The sequence below is a fragment of the Tamandua tetradactyla genome, chromosome 1 (genome assembly GCF_023851605.1).
Source record: "Tamandua tetradactyla isolate mTamTet1 chromosome 1, mTamTet1.pri, whole genome shotgun sequence".
In the NCBI taxonomy this organism is placed as follows: domain Eukaryota; kingdom Metazoa; phylum Chordata; class Mammalia; order Pilosa; family Myrmecophagidae; genus Tamandua; species Tamandua tetradactyla.
Window position 1 is genome coordinate 152,062,315 of NC_135327.1, and position 22,310 is coordinate 152,084,624.

Consider the following 22,310-nt stretch of genomic DNA (forward strand, 5'->3'; position numbering starts at 1 on the left):
TTAACCAACTGTGTGAACCAATTCCATCAGAATCACCTGGTGGTACTTGAAACATATTCCTAGGCCCCGAGGCTAGTTTATGGAATACGAATCTAAGAGAAAGGCCTGGAAATCCGTATTTTCTGCAAGCTCCCCAGTGAACCACTGCCACTGATGATGGAACCCTCCTTTAGAACCCTGTCAGATTTATTCCACAGAGAGCATTTAAAGTGCTCCAAAGAATTTAAGTTTGAAATCTTTATTCTCTCAAATACTTTAAGCATTCCCTCATCTGATAGTATCATATAAATACATTGATAAAAGCAGCTCCTTGTTATACTATAATGTCCAGCTTTAGCTCAGTACTTCCCAGCATTATCATATATTCAATGTTTTTTTAAAAAAAATGTGAATGAAAGTTTGTTAGTAAAATCTCTTAAAACACACAACAGCAAAATGGTTTGGTCCCATTTTACTGATAAGGACTAGACTTTACTGATAAGGACATTTTACTGATAAGGACTATAATGAATTTTGACTTAAAAACCGGTAGTCGTCATTACACATCAGGATGCAAGTATGTAGTCACAACTGCCCACACACTTTAACCAAAGCACACAGGGATGAACACATGTACTATCTAATCTGCCATCCACCAGCCTATCTCTGTTTTCACATCTTTAAGCTTTGTCTTAAAATGGTGAGCCTGTCTCCCTCTCTACACCTCCACACTGTTACAAGAATTGGTGTTAGCATTGGTCTCAACAAGATCCAGAAAAGGGCTAGTTCGGATAAAGGAAGAGCCACCCTCTCCATTATCCTGAATGAAAGATGCAGGATTCCAATCAGAAGTTATCTGATTCGGTACTGCCAACTTGGTTAATCCATCTCCCTCTAATCAGGCTTTTGGGTATATGGCTTGTTTCAATTATCGACCAGCTATAGCTATCAATATCAACCTCTTACAGATAGATGAAAGATAGATAGGATGATACAGCAAATGTGGCAAAATGTTAAAATTGGTGTATCTGGATGTCTGGGGGGGTGTATGTTAGAGTTCTCTGTATGGGTTTTGTTCTATTTTAGCACCCGTTCTGTACGTTTGAAATTATTTCAAAAATTAAAAGTTAGGGAAAAATATCAGCATCTTGGTTCATAAGTCTGCTTAGGAACTAACTCCATACCATGGCTTTTCACCATATATAGCTGCATGACTGTTGGCAGCTTATTACTTTTCTTTCTCCTGAAAACTCCTTCCCTACTAGCTCTTGCTCCTAATTTTCTTATTTTATAAACTATTTTTCTCATCTTAAACTTATTAACTCCATTTCTAAATCTGTTCTATACATCAAACATACTTAATACAACAATCCACACCTTGGAGCAGAGCGGAATCTTATTAACTCTTAGAGATGTAATCCCACACTCACAGCAAACAGTACAATCTAGTCCTGAGATGCCTTTACTGTCCAGTCTTTAGGTGACTCAGCTAACCAAGAGGCAAGCCAGCCCCATATAGTATGAGGTTGTAGCATCTTCCTGCTTTGACACCTAAATAAGAACCATGTTGAACGTTAGTTGTTTTACAGTCTTGTTTGTCTTTATCTTGTTTCAAGTTCTGGAGCAGTTTTGCAATTTCTCTTGATGTATTTTGATAATCTGACAGAGTTAGTATGGTTGCTACATTCCCTCCTAGGGGTCTTAACAAACTCACAAAAAATCTGCCTAGAATTGTGATAAAGCCATATTCCATGGTTCTTCTTGAAAGAATAGTTACCCTACAGTATCTATCATGTTTAAGGAATACCGGGCCTCCTATATCAGGAATGTAAGGTTCCATTTGTCCAGTTATTGCAGCAGTGAAGTCCCTCAATCTGCTATCAACCTGCTGATATGGCTTGAAATTACCCAAAGTAGTTGCTCCACAATATAACTTTTATTTCTATTATTTGTCTCTATGCTTCTCTAAGTCTCCTAGTTTCTCATCCAATCTATCAATCTTTCCATGTAGCAGTATTTTGTAGAATTTTCTCATTAATATCTGTAAGTGGCTCCATAAGTTCTCATTTTAACAAGGATCAAGACTGCCTTGATATAGCAGTCTCTTTCCACAAATTTGTTAGATCAACTTATCCTGAAATTTGGTAGCCAAATCAATTTATGTTTCTTCTGCTACTATTCATCCAACTAGGATCAGTTATATTGTCTGCAATTGTCTCCATTTATCTCTCAAAGTAGCTAACCATCTAGGCCTGCAGACCTCACTCGATATTAGAGCAGCATTTGCCAACATTATTGGTCAACACTGAAGTCGTCTGTATTAAATGTCATTTTCATCCTTTTGACTATAAAATGCTTTAGGATAATTGGTCTAGACTGGTTTCTATCCATGTGGAGTGCTTTCTATATGCAATTTCTTCACAGTTTGCATAACTACACTGGCTGATCGTATACTTTTAGTCTTTACCTTGTTGTTGTCCATGTCATGAGATGTAAAGGCCACTCTCCAGAAAAGAGGGCCATAGCTCCATGGGCTTGTCTGAAAGGTAGCTTTTCTTCCAAATGGAAGTTAGGATACTGTATGGCATGGAATTAGTATGATTGTAAATGTCCCACATATTTGTTTGATCCCTCTGTGCCTGGTTTGGGGGGCCTTTATTGCATTTTCCTTGTCTGGCATCCTTAGAATAATTGTGGCTAAATAGCAGTCCACATTTTGTCTAAACTCATTATTTCTTCTATCACTGAATGGTAAAGATTTCTAAGTCAAGGTTGTATCAGGTGCACTGTAATAAGCCTATCATCTATTTTTATTAAATTCACTTATACCCGAGATGTACCTTATCCACTTCCACTTGTGGACTGTCATCTCTAGGCTTATGCCATAAGTGACTTTCTGTTGGTGACTTAGTCCCTGGAGCATTTTGTCTAGCCCTTTGCATGCTGCTAGTTTCCTACTCTCGTTTGGTATAATTTTCCATTTCCATTTGGAGAACAATACTGCAGAGTAGTTGTGATATGGGTCAGCCTTTGTTGTAACAGATCTGCTTAGGAACTACTTGCCCAAGCTTTTTCAAAGGTTTCTCTCTCTGGTAATAGTTATCTGAGAAACTTTCTCCAGTTTTATCGTCTGAAAGATGCTGTTCTTTCAGAATTATTTCCCTTAATACAGCATCTTTTGTTTAATTTGTTTTCTCTTAAAAGCCCAGTGAAAAGAGTTAGATATGTCCCAATATTATCCTATTAATATGAACATTTTCACTCTTATACCATCCTGGGGAATATTCCTCTTTTAATTTCCACCCAATGTAGAACAGTGAAATTAGGTCCCAAGGTGTGATAGAGTTTATCACTGCTTCACTCCATTGTTAGGTGAGGATTTTCTTTTCCTCACTATTGTTTGCTCTTGTTGTCAGGAATCCAAGTAGGAGAGCAAATACAGGTAGAAGAAGAATCATATTGCTAACGTCAGAGCTTTTTGAATAAACACAAAATAGAAAAGGGACCAGTCTCTGCCAGAAACAAATTGAAATCTTACTTGTTCTATAAGGTATTGATAATGAGAAAATGTAGAACTAGAAGAAAACTCATATTGCTATATCCAGAAAAATCAGACCACATTTGAAAGGGAGAAATGATCAGTCTCACAGGTTGTTGGGGGAAAATTGGGTCTTGTTCACTTCTTAGGTCATTGTTTATACTGGAAAGTCCATCTTCATATAAGTCATCCACGTCTAGCATAGCTTGATATGTATCAAGGATTAGGTCTTCATCTTCTCTTGGTGTCAGCACTGAATCGAAGTCTGAGAGTTCAGTGAATTCTGGCAGTGCAGGTTTGTCAGGAGGAGATGAATCTTCTTCTCTTTGTTCTTCTCTATCATTTTGTTCTACAGAAGGAACTAGTTGTTCTTGGGAACTCAACTGAAAAAGGTCTTTGGCTATTCTTATTAACTGGGCTACACAATCAACAAGCCCACCACCTAGTATGAGAATTGACACCGACTCCATGCCTCAATGCTCTTCTCATAGATAAAATATTACTAAATCCTGTAACAAATTGGCTCTTGGTGACAATGAATCCTGTAGGGCTATCAATGGTTCTGCGGTTGGTTTAGATGAGAAAAGAGGCTGTTGGTACGATTTTTATGATGATCAAGTACAGAATGAGGCCAGTGATCCTATAGCACTTTTTGATGATGTTGGTGAACCTCTCACAAAGTTTACATGCGGTACTCTGGTTTGAGCACTATTCGTGAACTGATATTATAATGATTATCAGCAAATTGTCGCAGCCAAGAGAAAACAGCCAAGCAGATCAGTAAGAGTGAAGATGGATGAGACGGTCCAGGCTCCACCTATTAAACAATTTTTTGGACTTCCACTTTCAAATACAATGTAATTGATCATGATGGGAATCTCCTGCCACAGCTGTTGTTAGCAGCATTCTAGGCTGGCGTCCCATACATTCAATTTAAAAAGTCTGGATTAACAAACCTTTAATGCCAGAAAACCATCATCCTAAAATCCTCCTATTACACTACAGTTCAAACTGGACAGCACCATCTCTATTGGATGCAACCTCCCATAGAGATGGTGTCCTTGGAACAATGCCGACTGTATCCCTACCATGCATATCATATGCTCCACTAGCTTTCCTGTCATGTGAGGGGTGAGTTTTGTCTGATGTAGTCTACATGTGAGGAGAAGCCTTTAGCTAGGTCATCAAATGCAAGGACTCGACATCTAACTTTGGTTCCTGGATACAGATGAAGACACTAAGGTACATAAGATTTTGATACCTGAATAGGTTTCCTGCCCCCAAACCTGTGGACACACAGCTCTGCCCAGCTGGCAGCTAAGAATATTTTCCAAGTCTGTTCACAATCCTTAGCAATTATTCCAGAATGGTGGGCTGGGAATTAGGAGACCTGAGTTCTGATTTTACTTCTAGTACTAGCCAGCTGCATGGCGCTAAGAAATATCCTTGCAGCACGAGGCTCTATTTTCTTGTGTTGTGTGAAGAGCAAAACTTTGAATCCTGATGCCATGTCCTACTGTTTTTGTGATTTGGGGCAAGTTATTTAACCTATAATGCCTCAATCTCCTCACCTTTAAAGAAGGGGTAATAATAGAATTCACCTTTAGAGTACTGTAGGATTTACTGAGACATTGTGCTTAACAGTGCCTGACATAAAATGAATTTTCTATAAATACTAGCAATTATATTTAGGATAACAGATGTGAAAAAGACTTTGAAGTTGTTGAAAGTCCACATGTACATAAGAAGATAAAGTGTTGTACTATTAGTTATCCAATGCTGTGTAACAAATCACCCCAAAATTTAGCAGCTTAAAACTATAAACATCTCATTTACTTTCTGAAGACGAGAGGTTTAGGCTCAAGGTATCTCATGAGGTCAAGATGTTTGTTGGAGGCTACGGTCATCTGAAGGCTTGCCAAGGCTGGAGGATACAGGACTAAGTTCATTCCCATGGCTGTTGGCAAGAGTCATTAGTTATACCCATGTGGGTGTCTCCCTGGGGCTGGCTGCTCATGACACAGCAGGCAGCTTCCCCCAGAACAACCATCAAAAAGAGAGAGAGCAACAATGGAGGAAGCCACAGCACAATCGTTTAATACCTAAATCTCAGAACTGACTTATCATGACTCCCACCATACTCCATTGGTCATACCACCCCTAATACAATATGGGAGGAGATTACACAAGAACATAAATACCAGGAGGCAGGGATCATCTAGGAGGCCAGCTCTCAGAGCTGTGATCTGCTGGGGTAACACCAGGCTGGAAGCCCAAGACAGGGTAATGCAGCTGAAGCAAGGACCTATAGCCTTATTAATAAAGGCTGGAAGGGGACTGGAGGGCAGGTCCAAATAGATCAGTTCAAATGGATGCGTATGTGAGGTCAGGTGAACAAGGTGAGCATCTGTCAGAGGGCCACGTGCCAGCGTAATTGCACAGTCAGCCAGAACCCAGGACTTATGAGTGCTTCTCAGGTGTACTGCTGGGAACACATGCATAATATCTTGAAAAACGTGTTAAACATTCTCCTTGGGTGGGGCCTTGAATGTTTAACATGTTTTTCAAGATATTATGCATGTGTTCCCAGCAGTACACCTGAGAAGCACTCATAAGTCCTGGGTTCTGGCTGACTGTGCAATTACGCTGGCACGTGGCCCTCTGACAGATGCTCACCTTGTTCACCTGACCTCACATACGCATCCATTTGAACTGATCTATTTGGACCTGCCCTCCAGTCCCCTTCCAGCCTTTATTGGAGTTTCTCACTCACTAGTTCTAACAAGCTCCCTATGATTTTGATCCACACAACAATCTGAGAACCATTAATAAAGAGGCCAACAAGGATAGGGAGAGCAGTTAAGAAACAACCAGAAGGGACTGGCAATGGCAGGATCAGGCAATATTCACTAAGCACCATACCTGCTCCTCTTTTCCAGTTGGAATGTTCCCTCTCTGGTTTAGCCTGGAAACGTGTAAGGAAAGGCAATTGGGAATGGCTTTAAAAAGTCAAGACTTAGGACTGCTGAGCAGGTGTGGCTCTTAATAGTCGTAGCTGGTATTAGTGCCATCTGGGCACCAGGGCTGGTCTTGGTTCTTCTTTTGGCAAATGTTGAATGATGTGAGAACCAGTTAGGTGCTTCTCATTCATGATCCACATTCCTTGTGGCAGAAGGTTTAAAACTATTCAGCTTGATTTGATATATCTGGTTCAACCTCAGAGGGACTTTCCAGATTTCATTGAACTAGTACTGTTACTAAAGCAAAGACTATGGTTTAGTATTGGAAAAGTGGTCAGATTTCAATAGTCCCTAAGTCAAGTTCATTATTTTGGCAGTGTAGTGGTGTGGCCTCTGGTAATGATGAAGTGAACAATGAATTAATACATGGGCAAATCCTATTGATCAGTGGCTATTTGAGTAAAAGGATCCACTGGTAGCCTAGGGTGAATCATAGAACTGAGAAATCCACAACTCTTGTTCTTAGTAATAACCATTTGCATTTGATATTTATATCTGCTATCCATAGGGGCCACAATCAACAATCTGGGAAATACTAGAAAGAGTACAAAATTCTGAAGGTTCTTAGGGTCTTAAAAAGCCCAAAGGTCTGGCCAAAAAAATGTGGGCATTCACTGATTGCTTTCTCTAAGATTACATGTTACTTAGAAGTCCAGTTTAATGAAGACAAAGGTCTCTTGAGAGGAAATGGAAATCCCCTTTTAGGCAGTATTCTAGATCGGATATTCTGAAAAGACATCTCGCTGAAATACAAATAGAAATACAAATAGCTCCAGGACAATATACTTTGAAAAATGTCCAGTTTGCAAGAAAGTAATGAAATTCTCTAGAGTCAAAAGAAAAATCTGAATTGAAATCAGGACTGCAAGTAAATATAGAAACCTGACTGCTGTTTGGACAAATGCTGATACCCAGAATTAAGAGCTTTGGGGTTTATAGTTGCTAAGAAAATGAAAGGTTAAGCTTTGCCCCTATGTAGAAAGAGGGAACAACCTAGTACACAAATGGGAAGTCAGGCCCATTGAAGGGATATGACCTCCATGACATTATGTGTAAAAACAAAAAAACAAACAAAAAAACCTGACAGCCAGAAAAGGGCAGTTAAAAAGAAATCTATCAGTCTGGGATACAGCACTGGGTGAGAAAGAATAATTAGAGTAATATTAGTCTCCTCTGAGGATTTATCGTATCTACTCTCTTCTGAGTCTGAGATTTGAATTTATTCCATCCATTCCCAAACTGAGAAGATAAAGTAGTCTTGGACTGGTAGTACTTCCTGGTGCTGGACACAAACAAATACAAATCCTTAAGACAGCATGCCCTTTTCAAGGCTTTCAGGAGTCTAACATATTAGGATAAAACAAATACGAATTCTCAAACGCCAGGAAAACAAACTAAGGTGAGTGGAGTCAGCAAAGACTAAAACCAACAGATTTATATCCTACAGAAAAAAATCAGATAGTGGAATTTTCCAATAATGAATATAGAATAATCTATAAAATGTTTAAGGAAATAAAAGTTAAAATGAAAAAATAACCAAGAATGAAAAAACAATAAAATATTAGCAAACAAAATCCAACATCACATTAAGAAAATAATATACCATGACTAAGTGAGATTTATTCTTGGATTGCCAAGCTGGTTAAATATTAGGAGATTTATTAGTATTATAGAGCATTTTAATAGGTTGAGATATATATATATACTTTTTTTTTTTATTAATTAAAAAAAGAATTCACAAAACAATTAGAAATCATTCCAATCTACATGTACAATCAGTAATTCTTAATAACATCACATAGTTGCATATTCATCATTTCTTAGTACATTTGCATCGATTTAGAAAAAGAAATAAAAAGACAACAGAATAAGAATTAAAACAATAATAGAAAGAAAAAAAACAAAAAAAACAAAAACAAAAAACCTATACCTCACATGCAGCTTCATTCAGTGTTTTAACATAATTGCATTACAATTGGGTAGTATTGTGCTGTCCATTTCTGAGTTTTTATATCCAGTCCCGTTGTACAGTCTGTATCCCTTCATCTCCAATTATCCCTTCTCTTTTTTTTTTTTTTTTAATTAACGGAAAAAAAGAAATTAACCCAACATTTAGAGATCATACCATTCTACACATGCAATCATTAATTCTTAACCTCATCACATAGATGCATGATCATCATTTCTTAGTACATTTGCATTGGTTTAGAAGAACTAGCAACATAACCGAAAAAGATATAGAATGTTAATATAGAGAAAAAAATAAAAGTAATAATAGTAAAATCAAAACAAAACAACACAAAACAAAACAAAAACCTATAGCTCAGATGCAGCTTCATTCAGTGTTTTAACATGATTACTTTACAATTAGGTATTATTGTGCTGTCCATTTTTGAGTTTTTGTATCTAGTCCTGTTGCACAGTCTGTATCCCTTCAGCTTCAATTACCCATTGTCTTACCCTGTTTCTAACTCCTGCTGAACTCTGTTACCAATGACGTATTTAAGTTTATTCTCGAATGTCCGTTCACATCAGTGGGACCATACAGTATTTGTCCTTTAGTTTTTGGCTGGATTCACTCAGCATAATATTCTCTAGGTCCATCCATGTTATTACATGGTTCATAAGTTTATCTTGTCTTAAGGCTGCATAATATTCCATCGTATGTATATACCACAGTTTGTTTAGCCACTCTTCTGTTGATGGAGATTTTGGCTGTTTCCATCTCTTTGCAATTGTAAATAATGCTGCTATAAACATTGGTGTGCAAATGTCCGTTTGTGTCTTTGCCCTTAAGTCCTTTGAGTAGATACCTAGCAATGGTATTGCTGGGTCGTATGGCAATTCTATATTCAGCTTTTTGAGGAACCGCCAAACTGCCTTCCACAGTGGTTGCACCCTTTGACATTCCCACCAACAGTGGATAAGTGTGCCTCTTTCTCCGCATCCTCTCCAGCACTTGTCATTTTCTGTTTTGTTGATAATGGCCATTCTGGTGGGTGTGAGATGATATCTCATTGTGGTTTTGATTTGCATTTCTCTAATGGCCAGGGACATTGAGCATCTCTTCATGTGCCTCTTGGCCATCCGTATTTCCTCTTCTGAGAGGTGTCTGTTCAAGTCTTTTTCCCATTTTGTAATTGGGTTGGCTGTCTTTTTGTTGTTGAGATGAACAATCTCTTTATAAATTCTGGATACTAGACCTTTATCTGATATATCATTTCCAAATATTGTCTCCCATTGTGAAGGCTGTCTTTCTACTTTCTTGATGAAGTTCTTTGATGCACAAAAGTGTTTAATTTTGAAGAGTTCCCATTTATTTATTTCCTTCTTCAGTGCTCTTGCTTTAGGTTTAAGGTCCATAAAACCGCCTCCAGTTGTAAGATCCATAAGATATCTCCCAACATTTTCCTCTAACTGTTTTATGGTCTTAGACCTAATGTTTAGATCTTTGATCCATTTTGAGTTAACTTTTGTATAGGGTGTGAGAGATGGGTCTTCTTTCATTCTTTTGCATATGGATATCCAGTTCTCTAGGCACCATTTATTGAAGAGACTGCTCTGTCCCAGGTGAGTTGGCTTGACTGCCTTATCAAAGATCAAATGTCCATAGATGAGAGGGTCTATATCTGAGCACTCTATTCGATTCCATTGGTCGATATATCTATCTTTATGCCAATACCATGCTGTTTTGACCACTGTGGCTTCATAATATGCCTTAAAGTCAGGCAGCGCGAGACCTCCAGCTTCGTTTTTTTTCCTCAAGATGTTTTTAGCAATTCGGGGCACCCTGCCCTTCCAGATAAATTTGCTTATTGGTTTTTCTATTTCTGAAAAATAAGTTGTTGGGATTTTGATTGGTATTGCATTGAATCTGTAAATCAATTTAGGTAGGATTGACATCTTAACTATATTTAGTCTTCCAATCCATGAACACGGTATGCCCTTCCATCTATTTAGGTCTTCTGTGATTTCTTTTAGCAGTTTTTTGTAGTTTTCTTTATATAGGTTTTTTGTCTCTTTAGTTAAATTTATTCCTAGGTATTTTATTCTTTTAGTTGCAATTGTAAATGGGATTCGTTTCTTGATTTCCCCCTCAGCTTGTTCATTACTAGTGTATAGAAATGCTACAGATTTTTGAATGTTGATCTTGTAACCTGCTACTTTGCTGTACTCATTTATTAGCTCTAGTAGTTTTGTTGTGGATTTTTCCGGGTTTTCGACGTATAGTATCATATCGTCTGCAAACAGTGATAGTTTTACTTCTTCCTTTCCAATTTTGATGCCTTGTATTTCTTTTTCTTGTCTAATTGCTCTGGCTAGAACCTCCAACACAATGTTGAATAATAGTGGTGAGAGTGGACATCCTTGTCTTGTTCCTGATCTTAGGGGGAAAGTTTTCAATTTTTCCCCATTGAGGATGATATTAGCTGTGGGTTTTTCATATATTCCCTCTATCATTTTAAGGAAGTTCCCTTGTATTCCTATCCTTTGAAGTGTTTTCAGCAGGAAAGGATGTTGAATCTTGTCGAATGCCTTCTCTGCATCAATTGAGATGATCATGTGATTTTTCTGCTTTGATTTGTTGATATGGTGTATTACATTAATTGATTTTCTTATGTTGAACCAGCCTTGCATACCTGGGATGAATCCTACTTGGTCATGATGTATAATTCTTTTAATGTGCTGTTGGATACGATTTGCTAGAATTTTATTGAGGATTTTTGCATCTGTATTCATTAGGGAGATTGGTCTGTAGTTTTCTTTTTTTGTAATATCTTTGCCTGGTTTTGGTATGAGGGTGATGTTGGCTTCATAGAATGAATTAGGTAGTTTTCCCTCCACTTCGATTTTTTTGAAGAGTTTGAAGAGAATTGGTACTAATTCTTTCTGGAACGTTTGGTAGAATTCACATGTGAAGCCATCTGGTCCTGGACTTTTCTTTTTAGGAAGCTTTTGAATGACTAATTCAATTTCTTTACTTGTGATTGGTTTGTTGAGGTCATCTATGTCTTCTTCAGTCAAAGTTGGTTGTTCATGTCTTTCCAGGAACCCATCCATTTCCTCTAAATTGTTGTATTTATTAGCGTAAAGTTGTTCATAGTATCCTGTTATTACCTCCTTTATTTCTGTGAGGTCGGTAGTTATGTCTCCTCTTCCATTCTGATCTTATTTATTTGCATCCTCTCTCTTCTTCTTTTTGTCAATCTTGCTAAGGGCCCATCAATCTTATTGATTTTCTCATAGAACCAACTTCTGGCCTTATTGATTTTCTCTATTGTTTTCATGTTTTCAATTTCATTTATTTGTGCTCTAATCTTTGTTATTTCTTTCCTTTTGCTTGCTTTGGGGTTAGCTTGCTGTTCTTTCTCCAGTTCTTCCAAATGGATAGTTAATTCCTGAATTTTTGCCTTTTCTTCTTTTCTGATATAGGCATTTAGAGCAATAAATTTCCCTCTTAGCACTGCCTTTGCTGCGTCCCATAAGTTTTGATATGTTGTGTTTTCATTTTCATTCGCCTCGAGGTATTTGCTAATTTCTCTTGCAATTTCTTCTTTGACCCAGTCGTTGTTTAGGAGTGTGTTGTTGAGCCTCCACGTATTTGTGAATTTTCTGGCACTCTGCCTATTATTGATTTCCAACATCATTCCTTTATGGTCCGAGAAAGTGTTGTGTAAGATTTCAATCTTTTTAAATTTGTTAAGACTTGCTTTGTGACCCAGCATATGGTCTATCTTTGAGAATGATCCATGAGCACTTGAGAAAAAGGTGTATCCTGCTGTTGTGGGATGTAATGTCCTATAAATGTCTATTAAGTCTAGTTCATTTATAGTAATATTCAGATTCTCTATTTCTTTGTTGATCCTCTGTCTAGATGTTCTGTCCCTTGATGAGAGTGGTGAGTTGAAGTCTCCAACTATTATGGTATATGAGTCTATTTCCCTTTTCAATGTTTGCAGTATATTCCTCACGTATTTTGGGGCATTCTGATTCGGTGCGTAAATATTTATGATTGTTATGTCTTCTTGTTTAATTGTTCCTTTTATTAGTATATAGTGTCCTTCTTTGTCTCTTTTAACTGTTTTACATTTGAAGTCTAATTTGTTGGATATTAGTATAGCCACTCCTGCTCTTTTCTGGTTGTTATTTGCATGAAATATCTTTTCCCAACCTTTCACTTTCAACCTATGTTTATCTTTGGGTCTAAGATGTGTTTCCTGTAGACAGCATATAGAAGGATCCTGTTTTTTAATCCATTCTGCCAATCTATGTCTTTTGATTGGGGAATTCAGTCCATTGACATTTAGTGTTATTACTGTTTGGATAATATTTTCCTCTAACATTTTGCGTTTTGTATTATATATATCATATCTGATTTTCCTTCTTTCTACACTCTTCTCCATACCTCTCTCTTCTGTCTTTTTGTATCTGCCTCTAGTGCTCCCTTTAGTATTTCTTGCAGAGCTGGTCTCTTGGTCACAAATTCTTTCAGTGACTTTTTGTCTGAGAATGTTTTAATTTCTCCCTCATTTTTGAAGGATAATTTTGCTGGATATAGGAGTCTTGGTTGGCAGTTTTTCTCTTTTAGTATTTTAAATATATCATCCCACTGTCTTCTAGCTTCCATGGTTTCTGCTGAGAAATCTACACAAAATCTTATTGGGTTTCCCTTGTATGTAATGGATTGTTTTTCTCTTGCTGCTTTCAAGATCTTCTCTTTCTCTTTGACCTCTGACATTCTAACTAGTAAGTGTCTTGGAGAATGCCTATTTGGGTCTAATCTCTTTGGGGTGCGCTGCACTTCTTGGATCTGTAATTTTAGGTCTTTCATAAGAGTTGGGAAATTTTCAGTGATAATTTCTTCCATTAGTTTTTCTCCTCCTTTTCCCTTCTCTTCTCCTTCTGGGACACCCACAACACGTATATTTGTGCGGTTCATATTGTCCTTGAGTTCCCTGATACCCTGTTCAAATATTTCCATTCTTTTCCCTATAGTTTCTGTTTCTTTTTGGAATTCAGATGTTCCATCCTCCAAATCACTAATTCTATCTTCTGTCTCTTTAAATCTATCATTGTAGCTATCCATTATTTTTTCTATGTTTGCTACTTTATCCTTCACTTCCATAAGTTCTGCGATTTGTTTTTTCAGTTTTTCTATTTCTTCTTTATGTTCAGCCCATGTCCTCTTCATGTCCTCCCTCAATTTATCGATTTCATTTTTGAAGAGGTTTTCCATTTCTGTTCGTATATTCAGCATTAGTTGTCTCAGCTCTTGTGTCTCATTTGAGCTATTGGTTTGTTCCTTTGACTGAGCCATATTCTCAATCTTTTGAGCGTGGACAGTTATCTTCTGCTGCTGGCGTCTGGGCATTTATTCAGATTTCTCTTGGTGTTGGACCCAGCAAGGTTGTAATATTTTTCTGTGAAATCTCTGGGTTCTGTTTTTCTTATCCTGCCCAGTAGGTGGCGCTCGTGGCACACGTTTGTCTGCGGGTCCCACCAGTAAAAGGTGCTGTGGGACCTTAAACTTTGGAAAACTCTCGCCGTCCTGGGGGTTCGCTAGCCGAAACGGCTTGAGCCGGCCGGGGTCCGAACGCAGGGAGGGTTGCTGGTCGCCGCAGCCAGGGAAAGAGCCCGTCCGAATTTCCTAGTCGGCCCTGGGCAACAAGCGTGGCGGGAGGGCGCCAGCGGCAGCGGCCCTCCCGAGAGAGTGCACGTTCCCCGGGAGTCACGGGTTTGGAAGGGGCCTCCCCCACCCGTCACCGTTCTCCGCGGCCTGGGGGTTTCTGATCCAATTCTCTCAGTTGGTCCGGGGGCTGCGCGTGGTGTGGGCGCCAGCCGTCTTTGTTTCAGGGGACCGCCTCTCCAATTCTCCCAGCCAGCCCGGGAAGGGGGAAGGGAGTAACTCCGGCCGCTTGCCACCCTGCCCGGTAAGGCCCGCGCGCCTCGGCGATCTCACCCGAGCTGCTTCTCTCAGCCAGCCAGCCGTTCCAGGATGGGGTACGCTGTCTTTTTTATCTCTGTTGTGGCTTTGGGCGCTTTCTGTATCGTTTCTACTCCCCTAGTAGGTGTCCTGGAGAAGAAACTAAGATCCGCGCGTCTTACTAAGCCGCCATCTTCCAGGAAGTCCTATATATACTTTTTAAATAGCTTCACTGAGGTAAAATTAATCAATGCACAATAAACACATATTTAAGATGGATAGAGTTTTAACATATGTATACACCCATGAAATAGCACCAAAATCAAGATAATATATCCATCATCCCCAAGGTTTCCTCATGCCCCTTGGTAATCTTTCCCTCCTTTTCTTTCTTATGGGCCCCTCCCCATCCCCAGGTGAACACTGATCTGCCTTCTGTCGTTATAGATGTTTGCATATTTTAAAATTTTATGTAAATGAAATCATGCCATATGTACTCTTATTTTGTCTGGCTTCTTCCACTCAGCATAATTGTTTTGAGATTCATCCATATTGTTACATGTGTCAGTAGTTCATTCCTTTTTATTGCTAAATGATATTTCATCAGTTGATAAACTTTAGAAAATTAGTGGTAGATCCTCTCCATGTGAATGGACTCTAGCAATTCTGCAGGCTAAAAGGCAATGGAAGAGCGGAAAGGACCTCCATTTGTTTCTTGAATTTTGGATTAACAGTTATAGATCTATTTGGATTCAGAAGTACAGGTAATCCCTAAATTTGAATCATCCCCTGTAAAGTAGTAGGGTTCTTACTGAAACTGGGACTATGGCTGTCATTTGTCCTAGTCTGTATCTGCAGTGAAGCCAATACCTGGCTAATATGCTGTGTTCCAGGTGTTTCCACTCATGTGCATGTAGGGTGACTTTGCCACACAGGCCATATTTTCTTTTTGATTCATTCTGAAAAGCCAAAGTGAAAAAGGCTCAATCATCCTACTCTGGCCAGGACTGGGTCCCTTCCAACCTCATTATAGAAGTCCAGAAGGAAATGAACCCAACTTTTATGGGAGAAGGAAGAAAGAAAAAGTAAACTACTTTGAAATAGCTGATAATGATTTGTAACTATTCACCCACTCTCATACTCATCCTTTTTTGCATTTCTTTTAAAATGCTCAGGAAGGGGGAGAAAGATACAGAACAGGAGCCAAGAAGAGAATTCAGGGAGACTCAAAACTCTTCCCAAAGATTCAGACAGTGTTGCGCTTCATGGAAACTGTGGACCCACAAGCAGTTTTCTCAACTCTCTGTTACGCTAGGGTGCAGCCATTGACAAAACAGGATCAAAGAAGCGGCCCCCAAGGTCTGGGTGGAGAGTGTGGAAACAGTATAGGGGACTAGAACTACCTCGAGCTATAGGCTAGTGGCCAGGCTGAGCTGATAGGCCAGAAAGATGGAGATGGACAAGGACAAACATTGATTGTGGGTCAGGAAAACAAATTCAAAGTAGGCAAGGTCATAAGGGGTGGAAAAGGAGAATAGAGAACCAGCATTTGATCACATCAGGAAAAGCAAGAACAACTGGTGACTGAAAAAGTAGATACTTGCTTTTCAGACTGAGAGAGAGATCCACCAAGGTCGTTAGCCATCTCCTCTCCTGCAGCGCGTTCCATTCTACCACAGGCTGGAACCAGTTCTCAAGCAGGCTGCTGTAGAGGTAAACTGGAGCAACTGCTGGAGGAATTAGGCAGCAGAGGGGAATTTACTTCTAGGCATCTTTGGCATTCCTGAAAAAGCAAGCTTGCGCTTAAGTCTTCTGAATCATGGCTCTTCTAGTGCCTTAGAAATTATTTAATTTATCCACAAAATTCCTGCTTGGTAATCAATATAATATTTTTAAAAACAATGACTATGATTCCAACATAGCTGTGAGCCCCCTTCCCCCAGGATAATTCCCAATGCAGATATACAGGAATTAGTTCTAAGTAGCAGTAGCGGAGGCTGCGGCTGTCAACACTAATTTTGCTTGCTGTGTGTCAGAGACTGTTCTGAGAATTCGTTTAATTCTCGCGACAATCCTAGGAAATAAGCATTGTTAGTCCCATTTTATAGAATAAGCTGCTTTCATTTCATTAAAGCTAACAATGCTTCTTTCTTCTTTTTTTTTAGGTAACATCATGAGCAAGTTAATGGTATTTAGAAAACATTTGAAATTAGTCCATCAATTGATAAAATTTATGATAATAGTGATAATTGTCATATTTATTCACTGAATTTCATTAACTAGAGATTTGGGGGGCTGATTTGCTGACAAAAGGCTGTTAAGCAGGATGTGTCTGTAATCTTCATCTTTTGAGAATAAATAATTTGTCTTGATTATGTACAAATAATCTTTAATTATTGTAGACAGAGAGTTTTTTGTTTTTTAATTTAAATGTAACACAGTGACTTCTGGTTTCTCCATTATGGTGGCAACTTGTTACCTAGGACAGTCTACATTGCAATAAGCACATAAGCTTTACATTTCCTAGAAAATGTAATTGGGATATGGACAGAATAAACAAATTATGTTTTGGAATGAATTCTTATAGGATTTATGCAATGCAGTTTTGTTGGCATATTTGCATCTTTAGTGTCTGTCATTCTATGAAAAGATTCATTACTGGTGATGCCCATGTTCATTTAAAAGGGATAACATAAAGCATATAAAAGCATTGTTTTTCTGTTAATGATAAATTTAGTTAAGAGATAAGTCAAGTGTACATAAAAGATTAGTAAACCTCCTTCTGCTTTTGTTGCTTTAAAAACAGAATGAAATAGGAGAAAGGACTGAAAGAGGGAAGGACTTTGTCATGCACATAGAGAAACAGCTGGGATATAAAGAGGGTGGAAATGCTCTTCTGGCTAAAAATGTGTCCTGCCTTAGGCTCAGCTAGCTGGAAAGCGTAACGCGTTAAATCTGTACCAGTCTCACACGCAGTGCAGACCCCAATGGGAATGATAGTTGAAGCTCCAGGAATGATAGCTAAATGCTTCAGCAACCACATTTTGGTGCTGCAGAGAACCATTAGCAAGTAAGCTAAAGCACAACTCCTTAACCTTGTCTTTCCCACTGGTCAGCCTCTCCCAAGGAATCCCTCATCCCGTGACTCTGATAGTCTCTGAATACTGTTGACTTCCACATTTTACAATTCAAACACACACATCTCCTCTGAGCTACAATCCAGTCACTCCCTATTCAGTATCTTTACTTGAACGTCTCCCAAGGCTCTAGAACACAGCCATGAGCAAAATAGGAAGAAATTCTTGTCCTTCTGAAAACTGCATTCTCTGTTCAAGCTCAATATGTCCCCAACTGAGCTCTGAGAGCCTAAACCTGTCCCTTCCACTTGGTTGCTCTCACTTGAAATCCCGTCTTGTTAGCATTCCCTCTGAAAAGTTTTTCTCCTTCGTAGGTGCCAACACAATAATCCAAGAAATCCATCATCTCTCTCGAACATCAGAAGCTCCTAATGGGCCTTCCCTCATCTCCTCTTGCTCTTCTCCAATCTAAGCCTGCAGGGTTATTTTTCTTCACTTTCCACGGGTGATCTTTTAAAAAATGCAAATCTGATCACAACAATTGCCAGCTTAAATGTTTTTCAAATGCCTCCTTGAATAAAATCCGGAGCCTACTAAACCAGCATGATCTGGTCCTGCCCTACCTCTCCAGCTTTCTCCCCTTCACTCAGCTCCCACCACAGCCAGCTCGGGTAAAGTTCTCAGCTATGCCCCAAACCCTCACGCTGGTGACTCTCCCTCTTCCGTTGCACTGTAACTGCGAGTTATTTTCAGATCTCTGCGCAGGCTTTACTTTTTTTAGTCTGTACTTCCTGCCAGATTAGATTGAATCCCTTTCTATATATACATTCCTCACATATTTTTTTCTTACACTCGCTAACATTATAATTAATTGTGTAATGATCTGCTTAATGTCTGTCCCTGCTATGGGCTATACGCTCCATTAAAGCAGGGACTGCACCCGTCTGTTCACCACAGAAACTCCAGTGATATCAAAATGGCAATAATAGGCACTCAATGGATATGTGCGATGTTTGTGGAATATAATGCAAGCTAAACTCCTTCAAGTAAACCAGATTACACCAGAAATATGCCTTCATTATTAACAGAGTAATTACGGGAATGGAGTGCTAATGTGCTAATTAGAAAAAAATAATTGAAATAAAATTGTCATTGTCCAAACAATTCACAAATATTTGTGAAGTGGTACAAATATTGCAGGGGAAAATGAATTTTGATAATAAAAGTGACAGAAAGAAGAGCAAAGAAAGACATTTTAGCCTCTCGAACCTGAAAAGAGTAATAATGGAAATGTTATGAGGAGACGAAAGGGGATGAGAAATGGCCTTTGTCTGGATAACATAAAAGCAAACAGCTGACCTCACAGTGACTATAAGTAAAATTTCTAGGGACCTGTTCTGTACCAAATGTCTTTGGAGCTATGATCTCCCCACATTTAAATATTCAGATGTGGTTGGGTAAACTTGTATAGAGATAACCTAAAATCCTGAACTGGACTAGGCAGAAGCCCTGGGAGCTGACATGTAGAGAAAATAGAAATCACATTTTTATGGTATTCTAATAGTTTGTAAGCAGGTAAAACACCAGTGATGACTTTTTAATCTGGTTTAGGATATGTAAATATTTAATGAACTGGAAGTTTTGAGGTTGCGAGTGGCCCTGTACAGACAGAATATAAACATTTAGAGATCATAACTCAGGTTGATCCAGGTGTCAGAACTGAGTGACTAGCCAAATATTACTTGCTGTGCAGTAATGATTTCATAATGTGAATATTATGCCTCAAGCTCTCAAATCTTCTAAATTATTCAAAAATGTTTTGGAATTTTTATTTTTCAACTTCAAAGGACAGGCTTTATCCTTTTTTTTTGAAAAAAAAAAAAAGTCTCCATTTCTGAAAGCTTGTTCCTTAATAAAAATAAATCAAGATATATAGGTTTACTTTTTTAGGGAAACATAAAATATGCTTCCTGTATTTTATTTCCAAAATGCTGAGTTTAATACTTGGAGTTTGCTCAATTGCCAAATATACCATGGAATTACTACTGATATGGAGGTCTTAGGTCAACATTAAAATTATTTGCAAAACTTTAAGTTGACTTCATTTAAAAATTACTTTTTTTTTCAAAGAGACCTTGATAATAATGCATTGTCTTCTGTTCTCATTAACTTACTACAAAAGGGTCTGAATAGACTTCACATTTCCTTGTCCTGAAAAAGATTTGAACTTGAATGAAGATCTATTTTCTTTTTCTTTCTCTTGTCTGGTCAGTGTTCAGAATAAAAAGAACCACTTTATTTTTTCTTTTTATCCATTTAGTATTCACTTTTTAAAAGCCTGTCCATTCCGTGAATGCTTATTGAATGCAAATATAATTTCACAAAATATGTAGGGTCCAATCATTTATCTTGAAACAGCTGCCTCACGACCTTTCCCTTTACACTTAAAAAACGAAGCCTAGGGATGAAGCCAGGAGATAGACTGACCCAGTCTGAAACGACTTGAGACATGTCTACCCCTGTTCATGGAATGGCTGGAGAACTGTTCAACCCATGAATTAGAAATTGCATACACCTCAAATAGAGGGCGTGGCATCATCAATTTTTCTGAGTATCAGAATCAAATGGGGACTGGTTAGAATGTGGATTCTTGGTCACATTCTTGTCAGCACTGAGCGACTAGCCAAATATTACTTGCTGTGCAGTAGTGATTTCATAATGTGAATGTTATGCCTCAAGGCCTCGAATCTGCTAAATTATTCAAAAATCTTTTGGAATTTTTATTTTTCAAACTCAAAGGATAGGCTTTATCTTATTTTTGGAAAAAAAATGCCTCCATTTCTGAAAGCTTGTTCTTTAATAAAAATAAACCAAGATATATAGGTTTACATATTTAGGAATATATAAAATATGTTTCCTGTATTTTATTCCCAAAATGTGGAATATAACACTTGGAGTTAAACGTTTTGCCAGTGTGTGCCAATGTCTCTATCTCCTCTCCGCCTTTGTATATAAATGCCTTTGCTAAATCCTTTAAAAGCAAATTGAAGAAATCAGACTCTCTGAGTCAGAAGATTAGCAAAGATATTTGTGGGGCAACAGGAAATCTGAATGTGTGGAGACATGACTAAGTCATTGTTAAATTTCTTTGGTGTGATAATGGGGGGATGTAAACATATGGCGGCAGGGGGTGGGGAGGGGGTGTTTCGCATTCTTAAGAGCCCATGCTGAGGTTTTTAGGGTGAAGCCTCCAGATTTCTTCAGTTTACTTTTAAAGGATTTAGCAAAAACTTTTATACACAAAGCAGGGAGGAAATAGAGATACTGGCAAAATGTTAACTACTGGCAAGCTAGGTAGTTAACAGCAGGCAAGTTCTTCTAACTTTCTACATGTTTGACTTTTTCAAAATAAAAAATTGAGAGAAAAAGGAGACATCAATAAAAAAAAAGATAATTCCTACCTACTCTTGAAAAGACTTTTTCTTAAAAAACTAAACATGCAGCTTACACATGACCCAGCAACTATATTCTTTGGACATTTATCACAGAGAGATGAAAACTTATTTTTACGCAAAGTCCTGTATGAGAATGTTCAGCAGATTTCTCTTAATAAGACAAAAATCGGAAACAACCCAAATGTCCTCCAGTGGGTGAATGGTCAAACAAACTTAGTACCTGCATACCATATAATACTACTCAGCAATAAAAAGAACTGAATTATTGATATGGACGACAACTAGGATGAGTCTCCAGGGCATTATGTCAAGTAAAAAAAAGTCAATCTCAAAAGGTCACATACTATTTGATTTTATTGGGATGGCATTGAATCTATGGATCTGTTTGGATCCATATTCTTAAGAATATTGAGTCTTCCAATCCATGAATATGTTTTATCTCATCTTTTTTTTTTTTTTTTTTTTACCTCTTTTTCAATTTCTCTAAGCCATGTGCAAGGAACAGGTCTGACACTTTTGTTAAATTTATTTCTAAATATTTTATTCTTTTTATGTAATTGTGAATGGAATTGTTTTCTGAATTCATTTCTGAACTGTTCTTTACTAGTGTATCAAAATAGAACAGATTTTTGAACACTCATCTTACATACTGAAACCATGCTAAATTTGTTTATTAGTTCCAATGGCTTTCTGGTAGATTCTTTAGGATATTCAACATATAATATCATGTTTTCATTTCAAATAAAATCAGTTTTACTTCTTACTTTCTAATCTGTATGCCTGTAGTTTCTTTTCCTGCCTTGTTGTGCTGACTAGAACTATCAATATAATGTTAAATAGAACCCTAGAATCCAGACATCCTGGTGTTTTTAATCTGATATAGACACCAACTTTATTTACCAATCTATCTAATAGAAAACTTAGCCCTGGGGTCTGAGGATTTCTAACAGAAGGACCTATATGATTCATGAGTGATGAGTCTGACTAATATGATTCATTGATACATTAAAGGGAAGAATAAATTACAGTCCTAGCAAATAAGCATTTTTCTAAAAATTTAAAAAGAGAACAAAATGTTTTACATGGTTCCCTGAAAGAAACTTTATGTTGAATAAAAAATAAATATCACAGAAAGGCCTTTACATTAATAGCTCAGAAAGAGTGTGTGACCATCTCAGTGGGCATACTGCTTCATTTAAGTGAACATAATAAGAAACACAGCCTCTATCCATTGAATCAGTTAAAGTCCAGTCAAAAAGACAGTAGTCACAGAAATCCCAGGATGAGTATCAAGGAATTGAGAAAACCTTCTTGATC

The 22,310-nt window shown here is 37.9% G+C and overlaps 1 protein-coding gene across 1 annotated transcript; it reads right to left on the reverse strand.

The window, feature by feature from the left end:
* Positions 1-697: 697 nt before the first annotated feature.
* Positions 698-3,987, reverse strand: LOC143681484 (putative uncharacterized protein TRPC5OS homolog). The gene is made up of 2 exons (XM_077158546.1): positions 3,628-3,987; positions 698-799 (listed from the first exon to the last, which is right to left on the reverse strand). Exons 1-2 carry the CDS (start codon positions 3,985-3,987, stop codon positions 698-700), a joined length of 462 nt encoding a protein of 153 aa, XP_077014661.1.
* Positions 3,988-22,310: the final 18,323 nt, after the last annotated feature.

What these genes read in the sequence shown, in the direction of transcription:
- LOC143681484 (XM_077158546.1), bottom strand. Translation starts at nt 3,987, where the DNA reads ATGGAGTCGGTGTCAATTCTCATACTAGGTGGTGGGCTTGTTGATTGT. An exon ending in CAATTTTCCCCCAACAACCT is followed by an intron (nt 800 to 3,627) that starts GTGAGACTGATC and finishes TCTTTCATTCAG; the next exon opens with GATAATGGAGAGGGTGGCTC.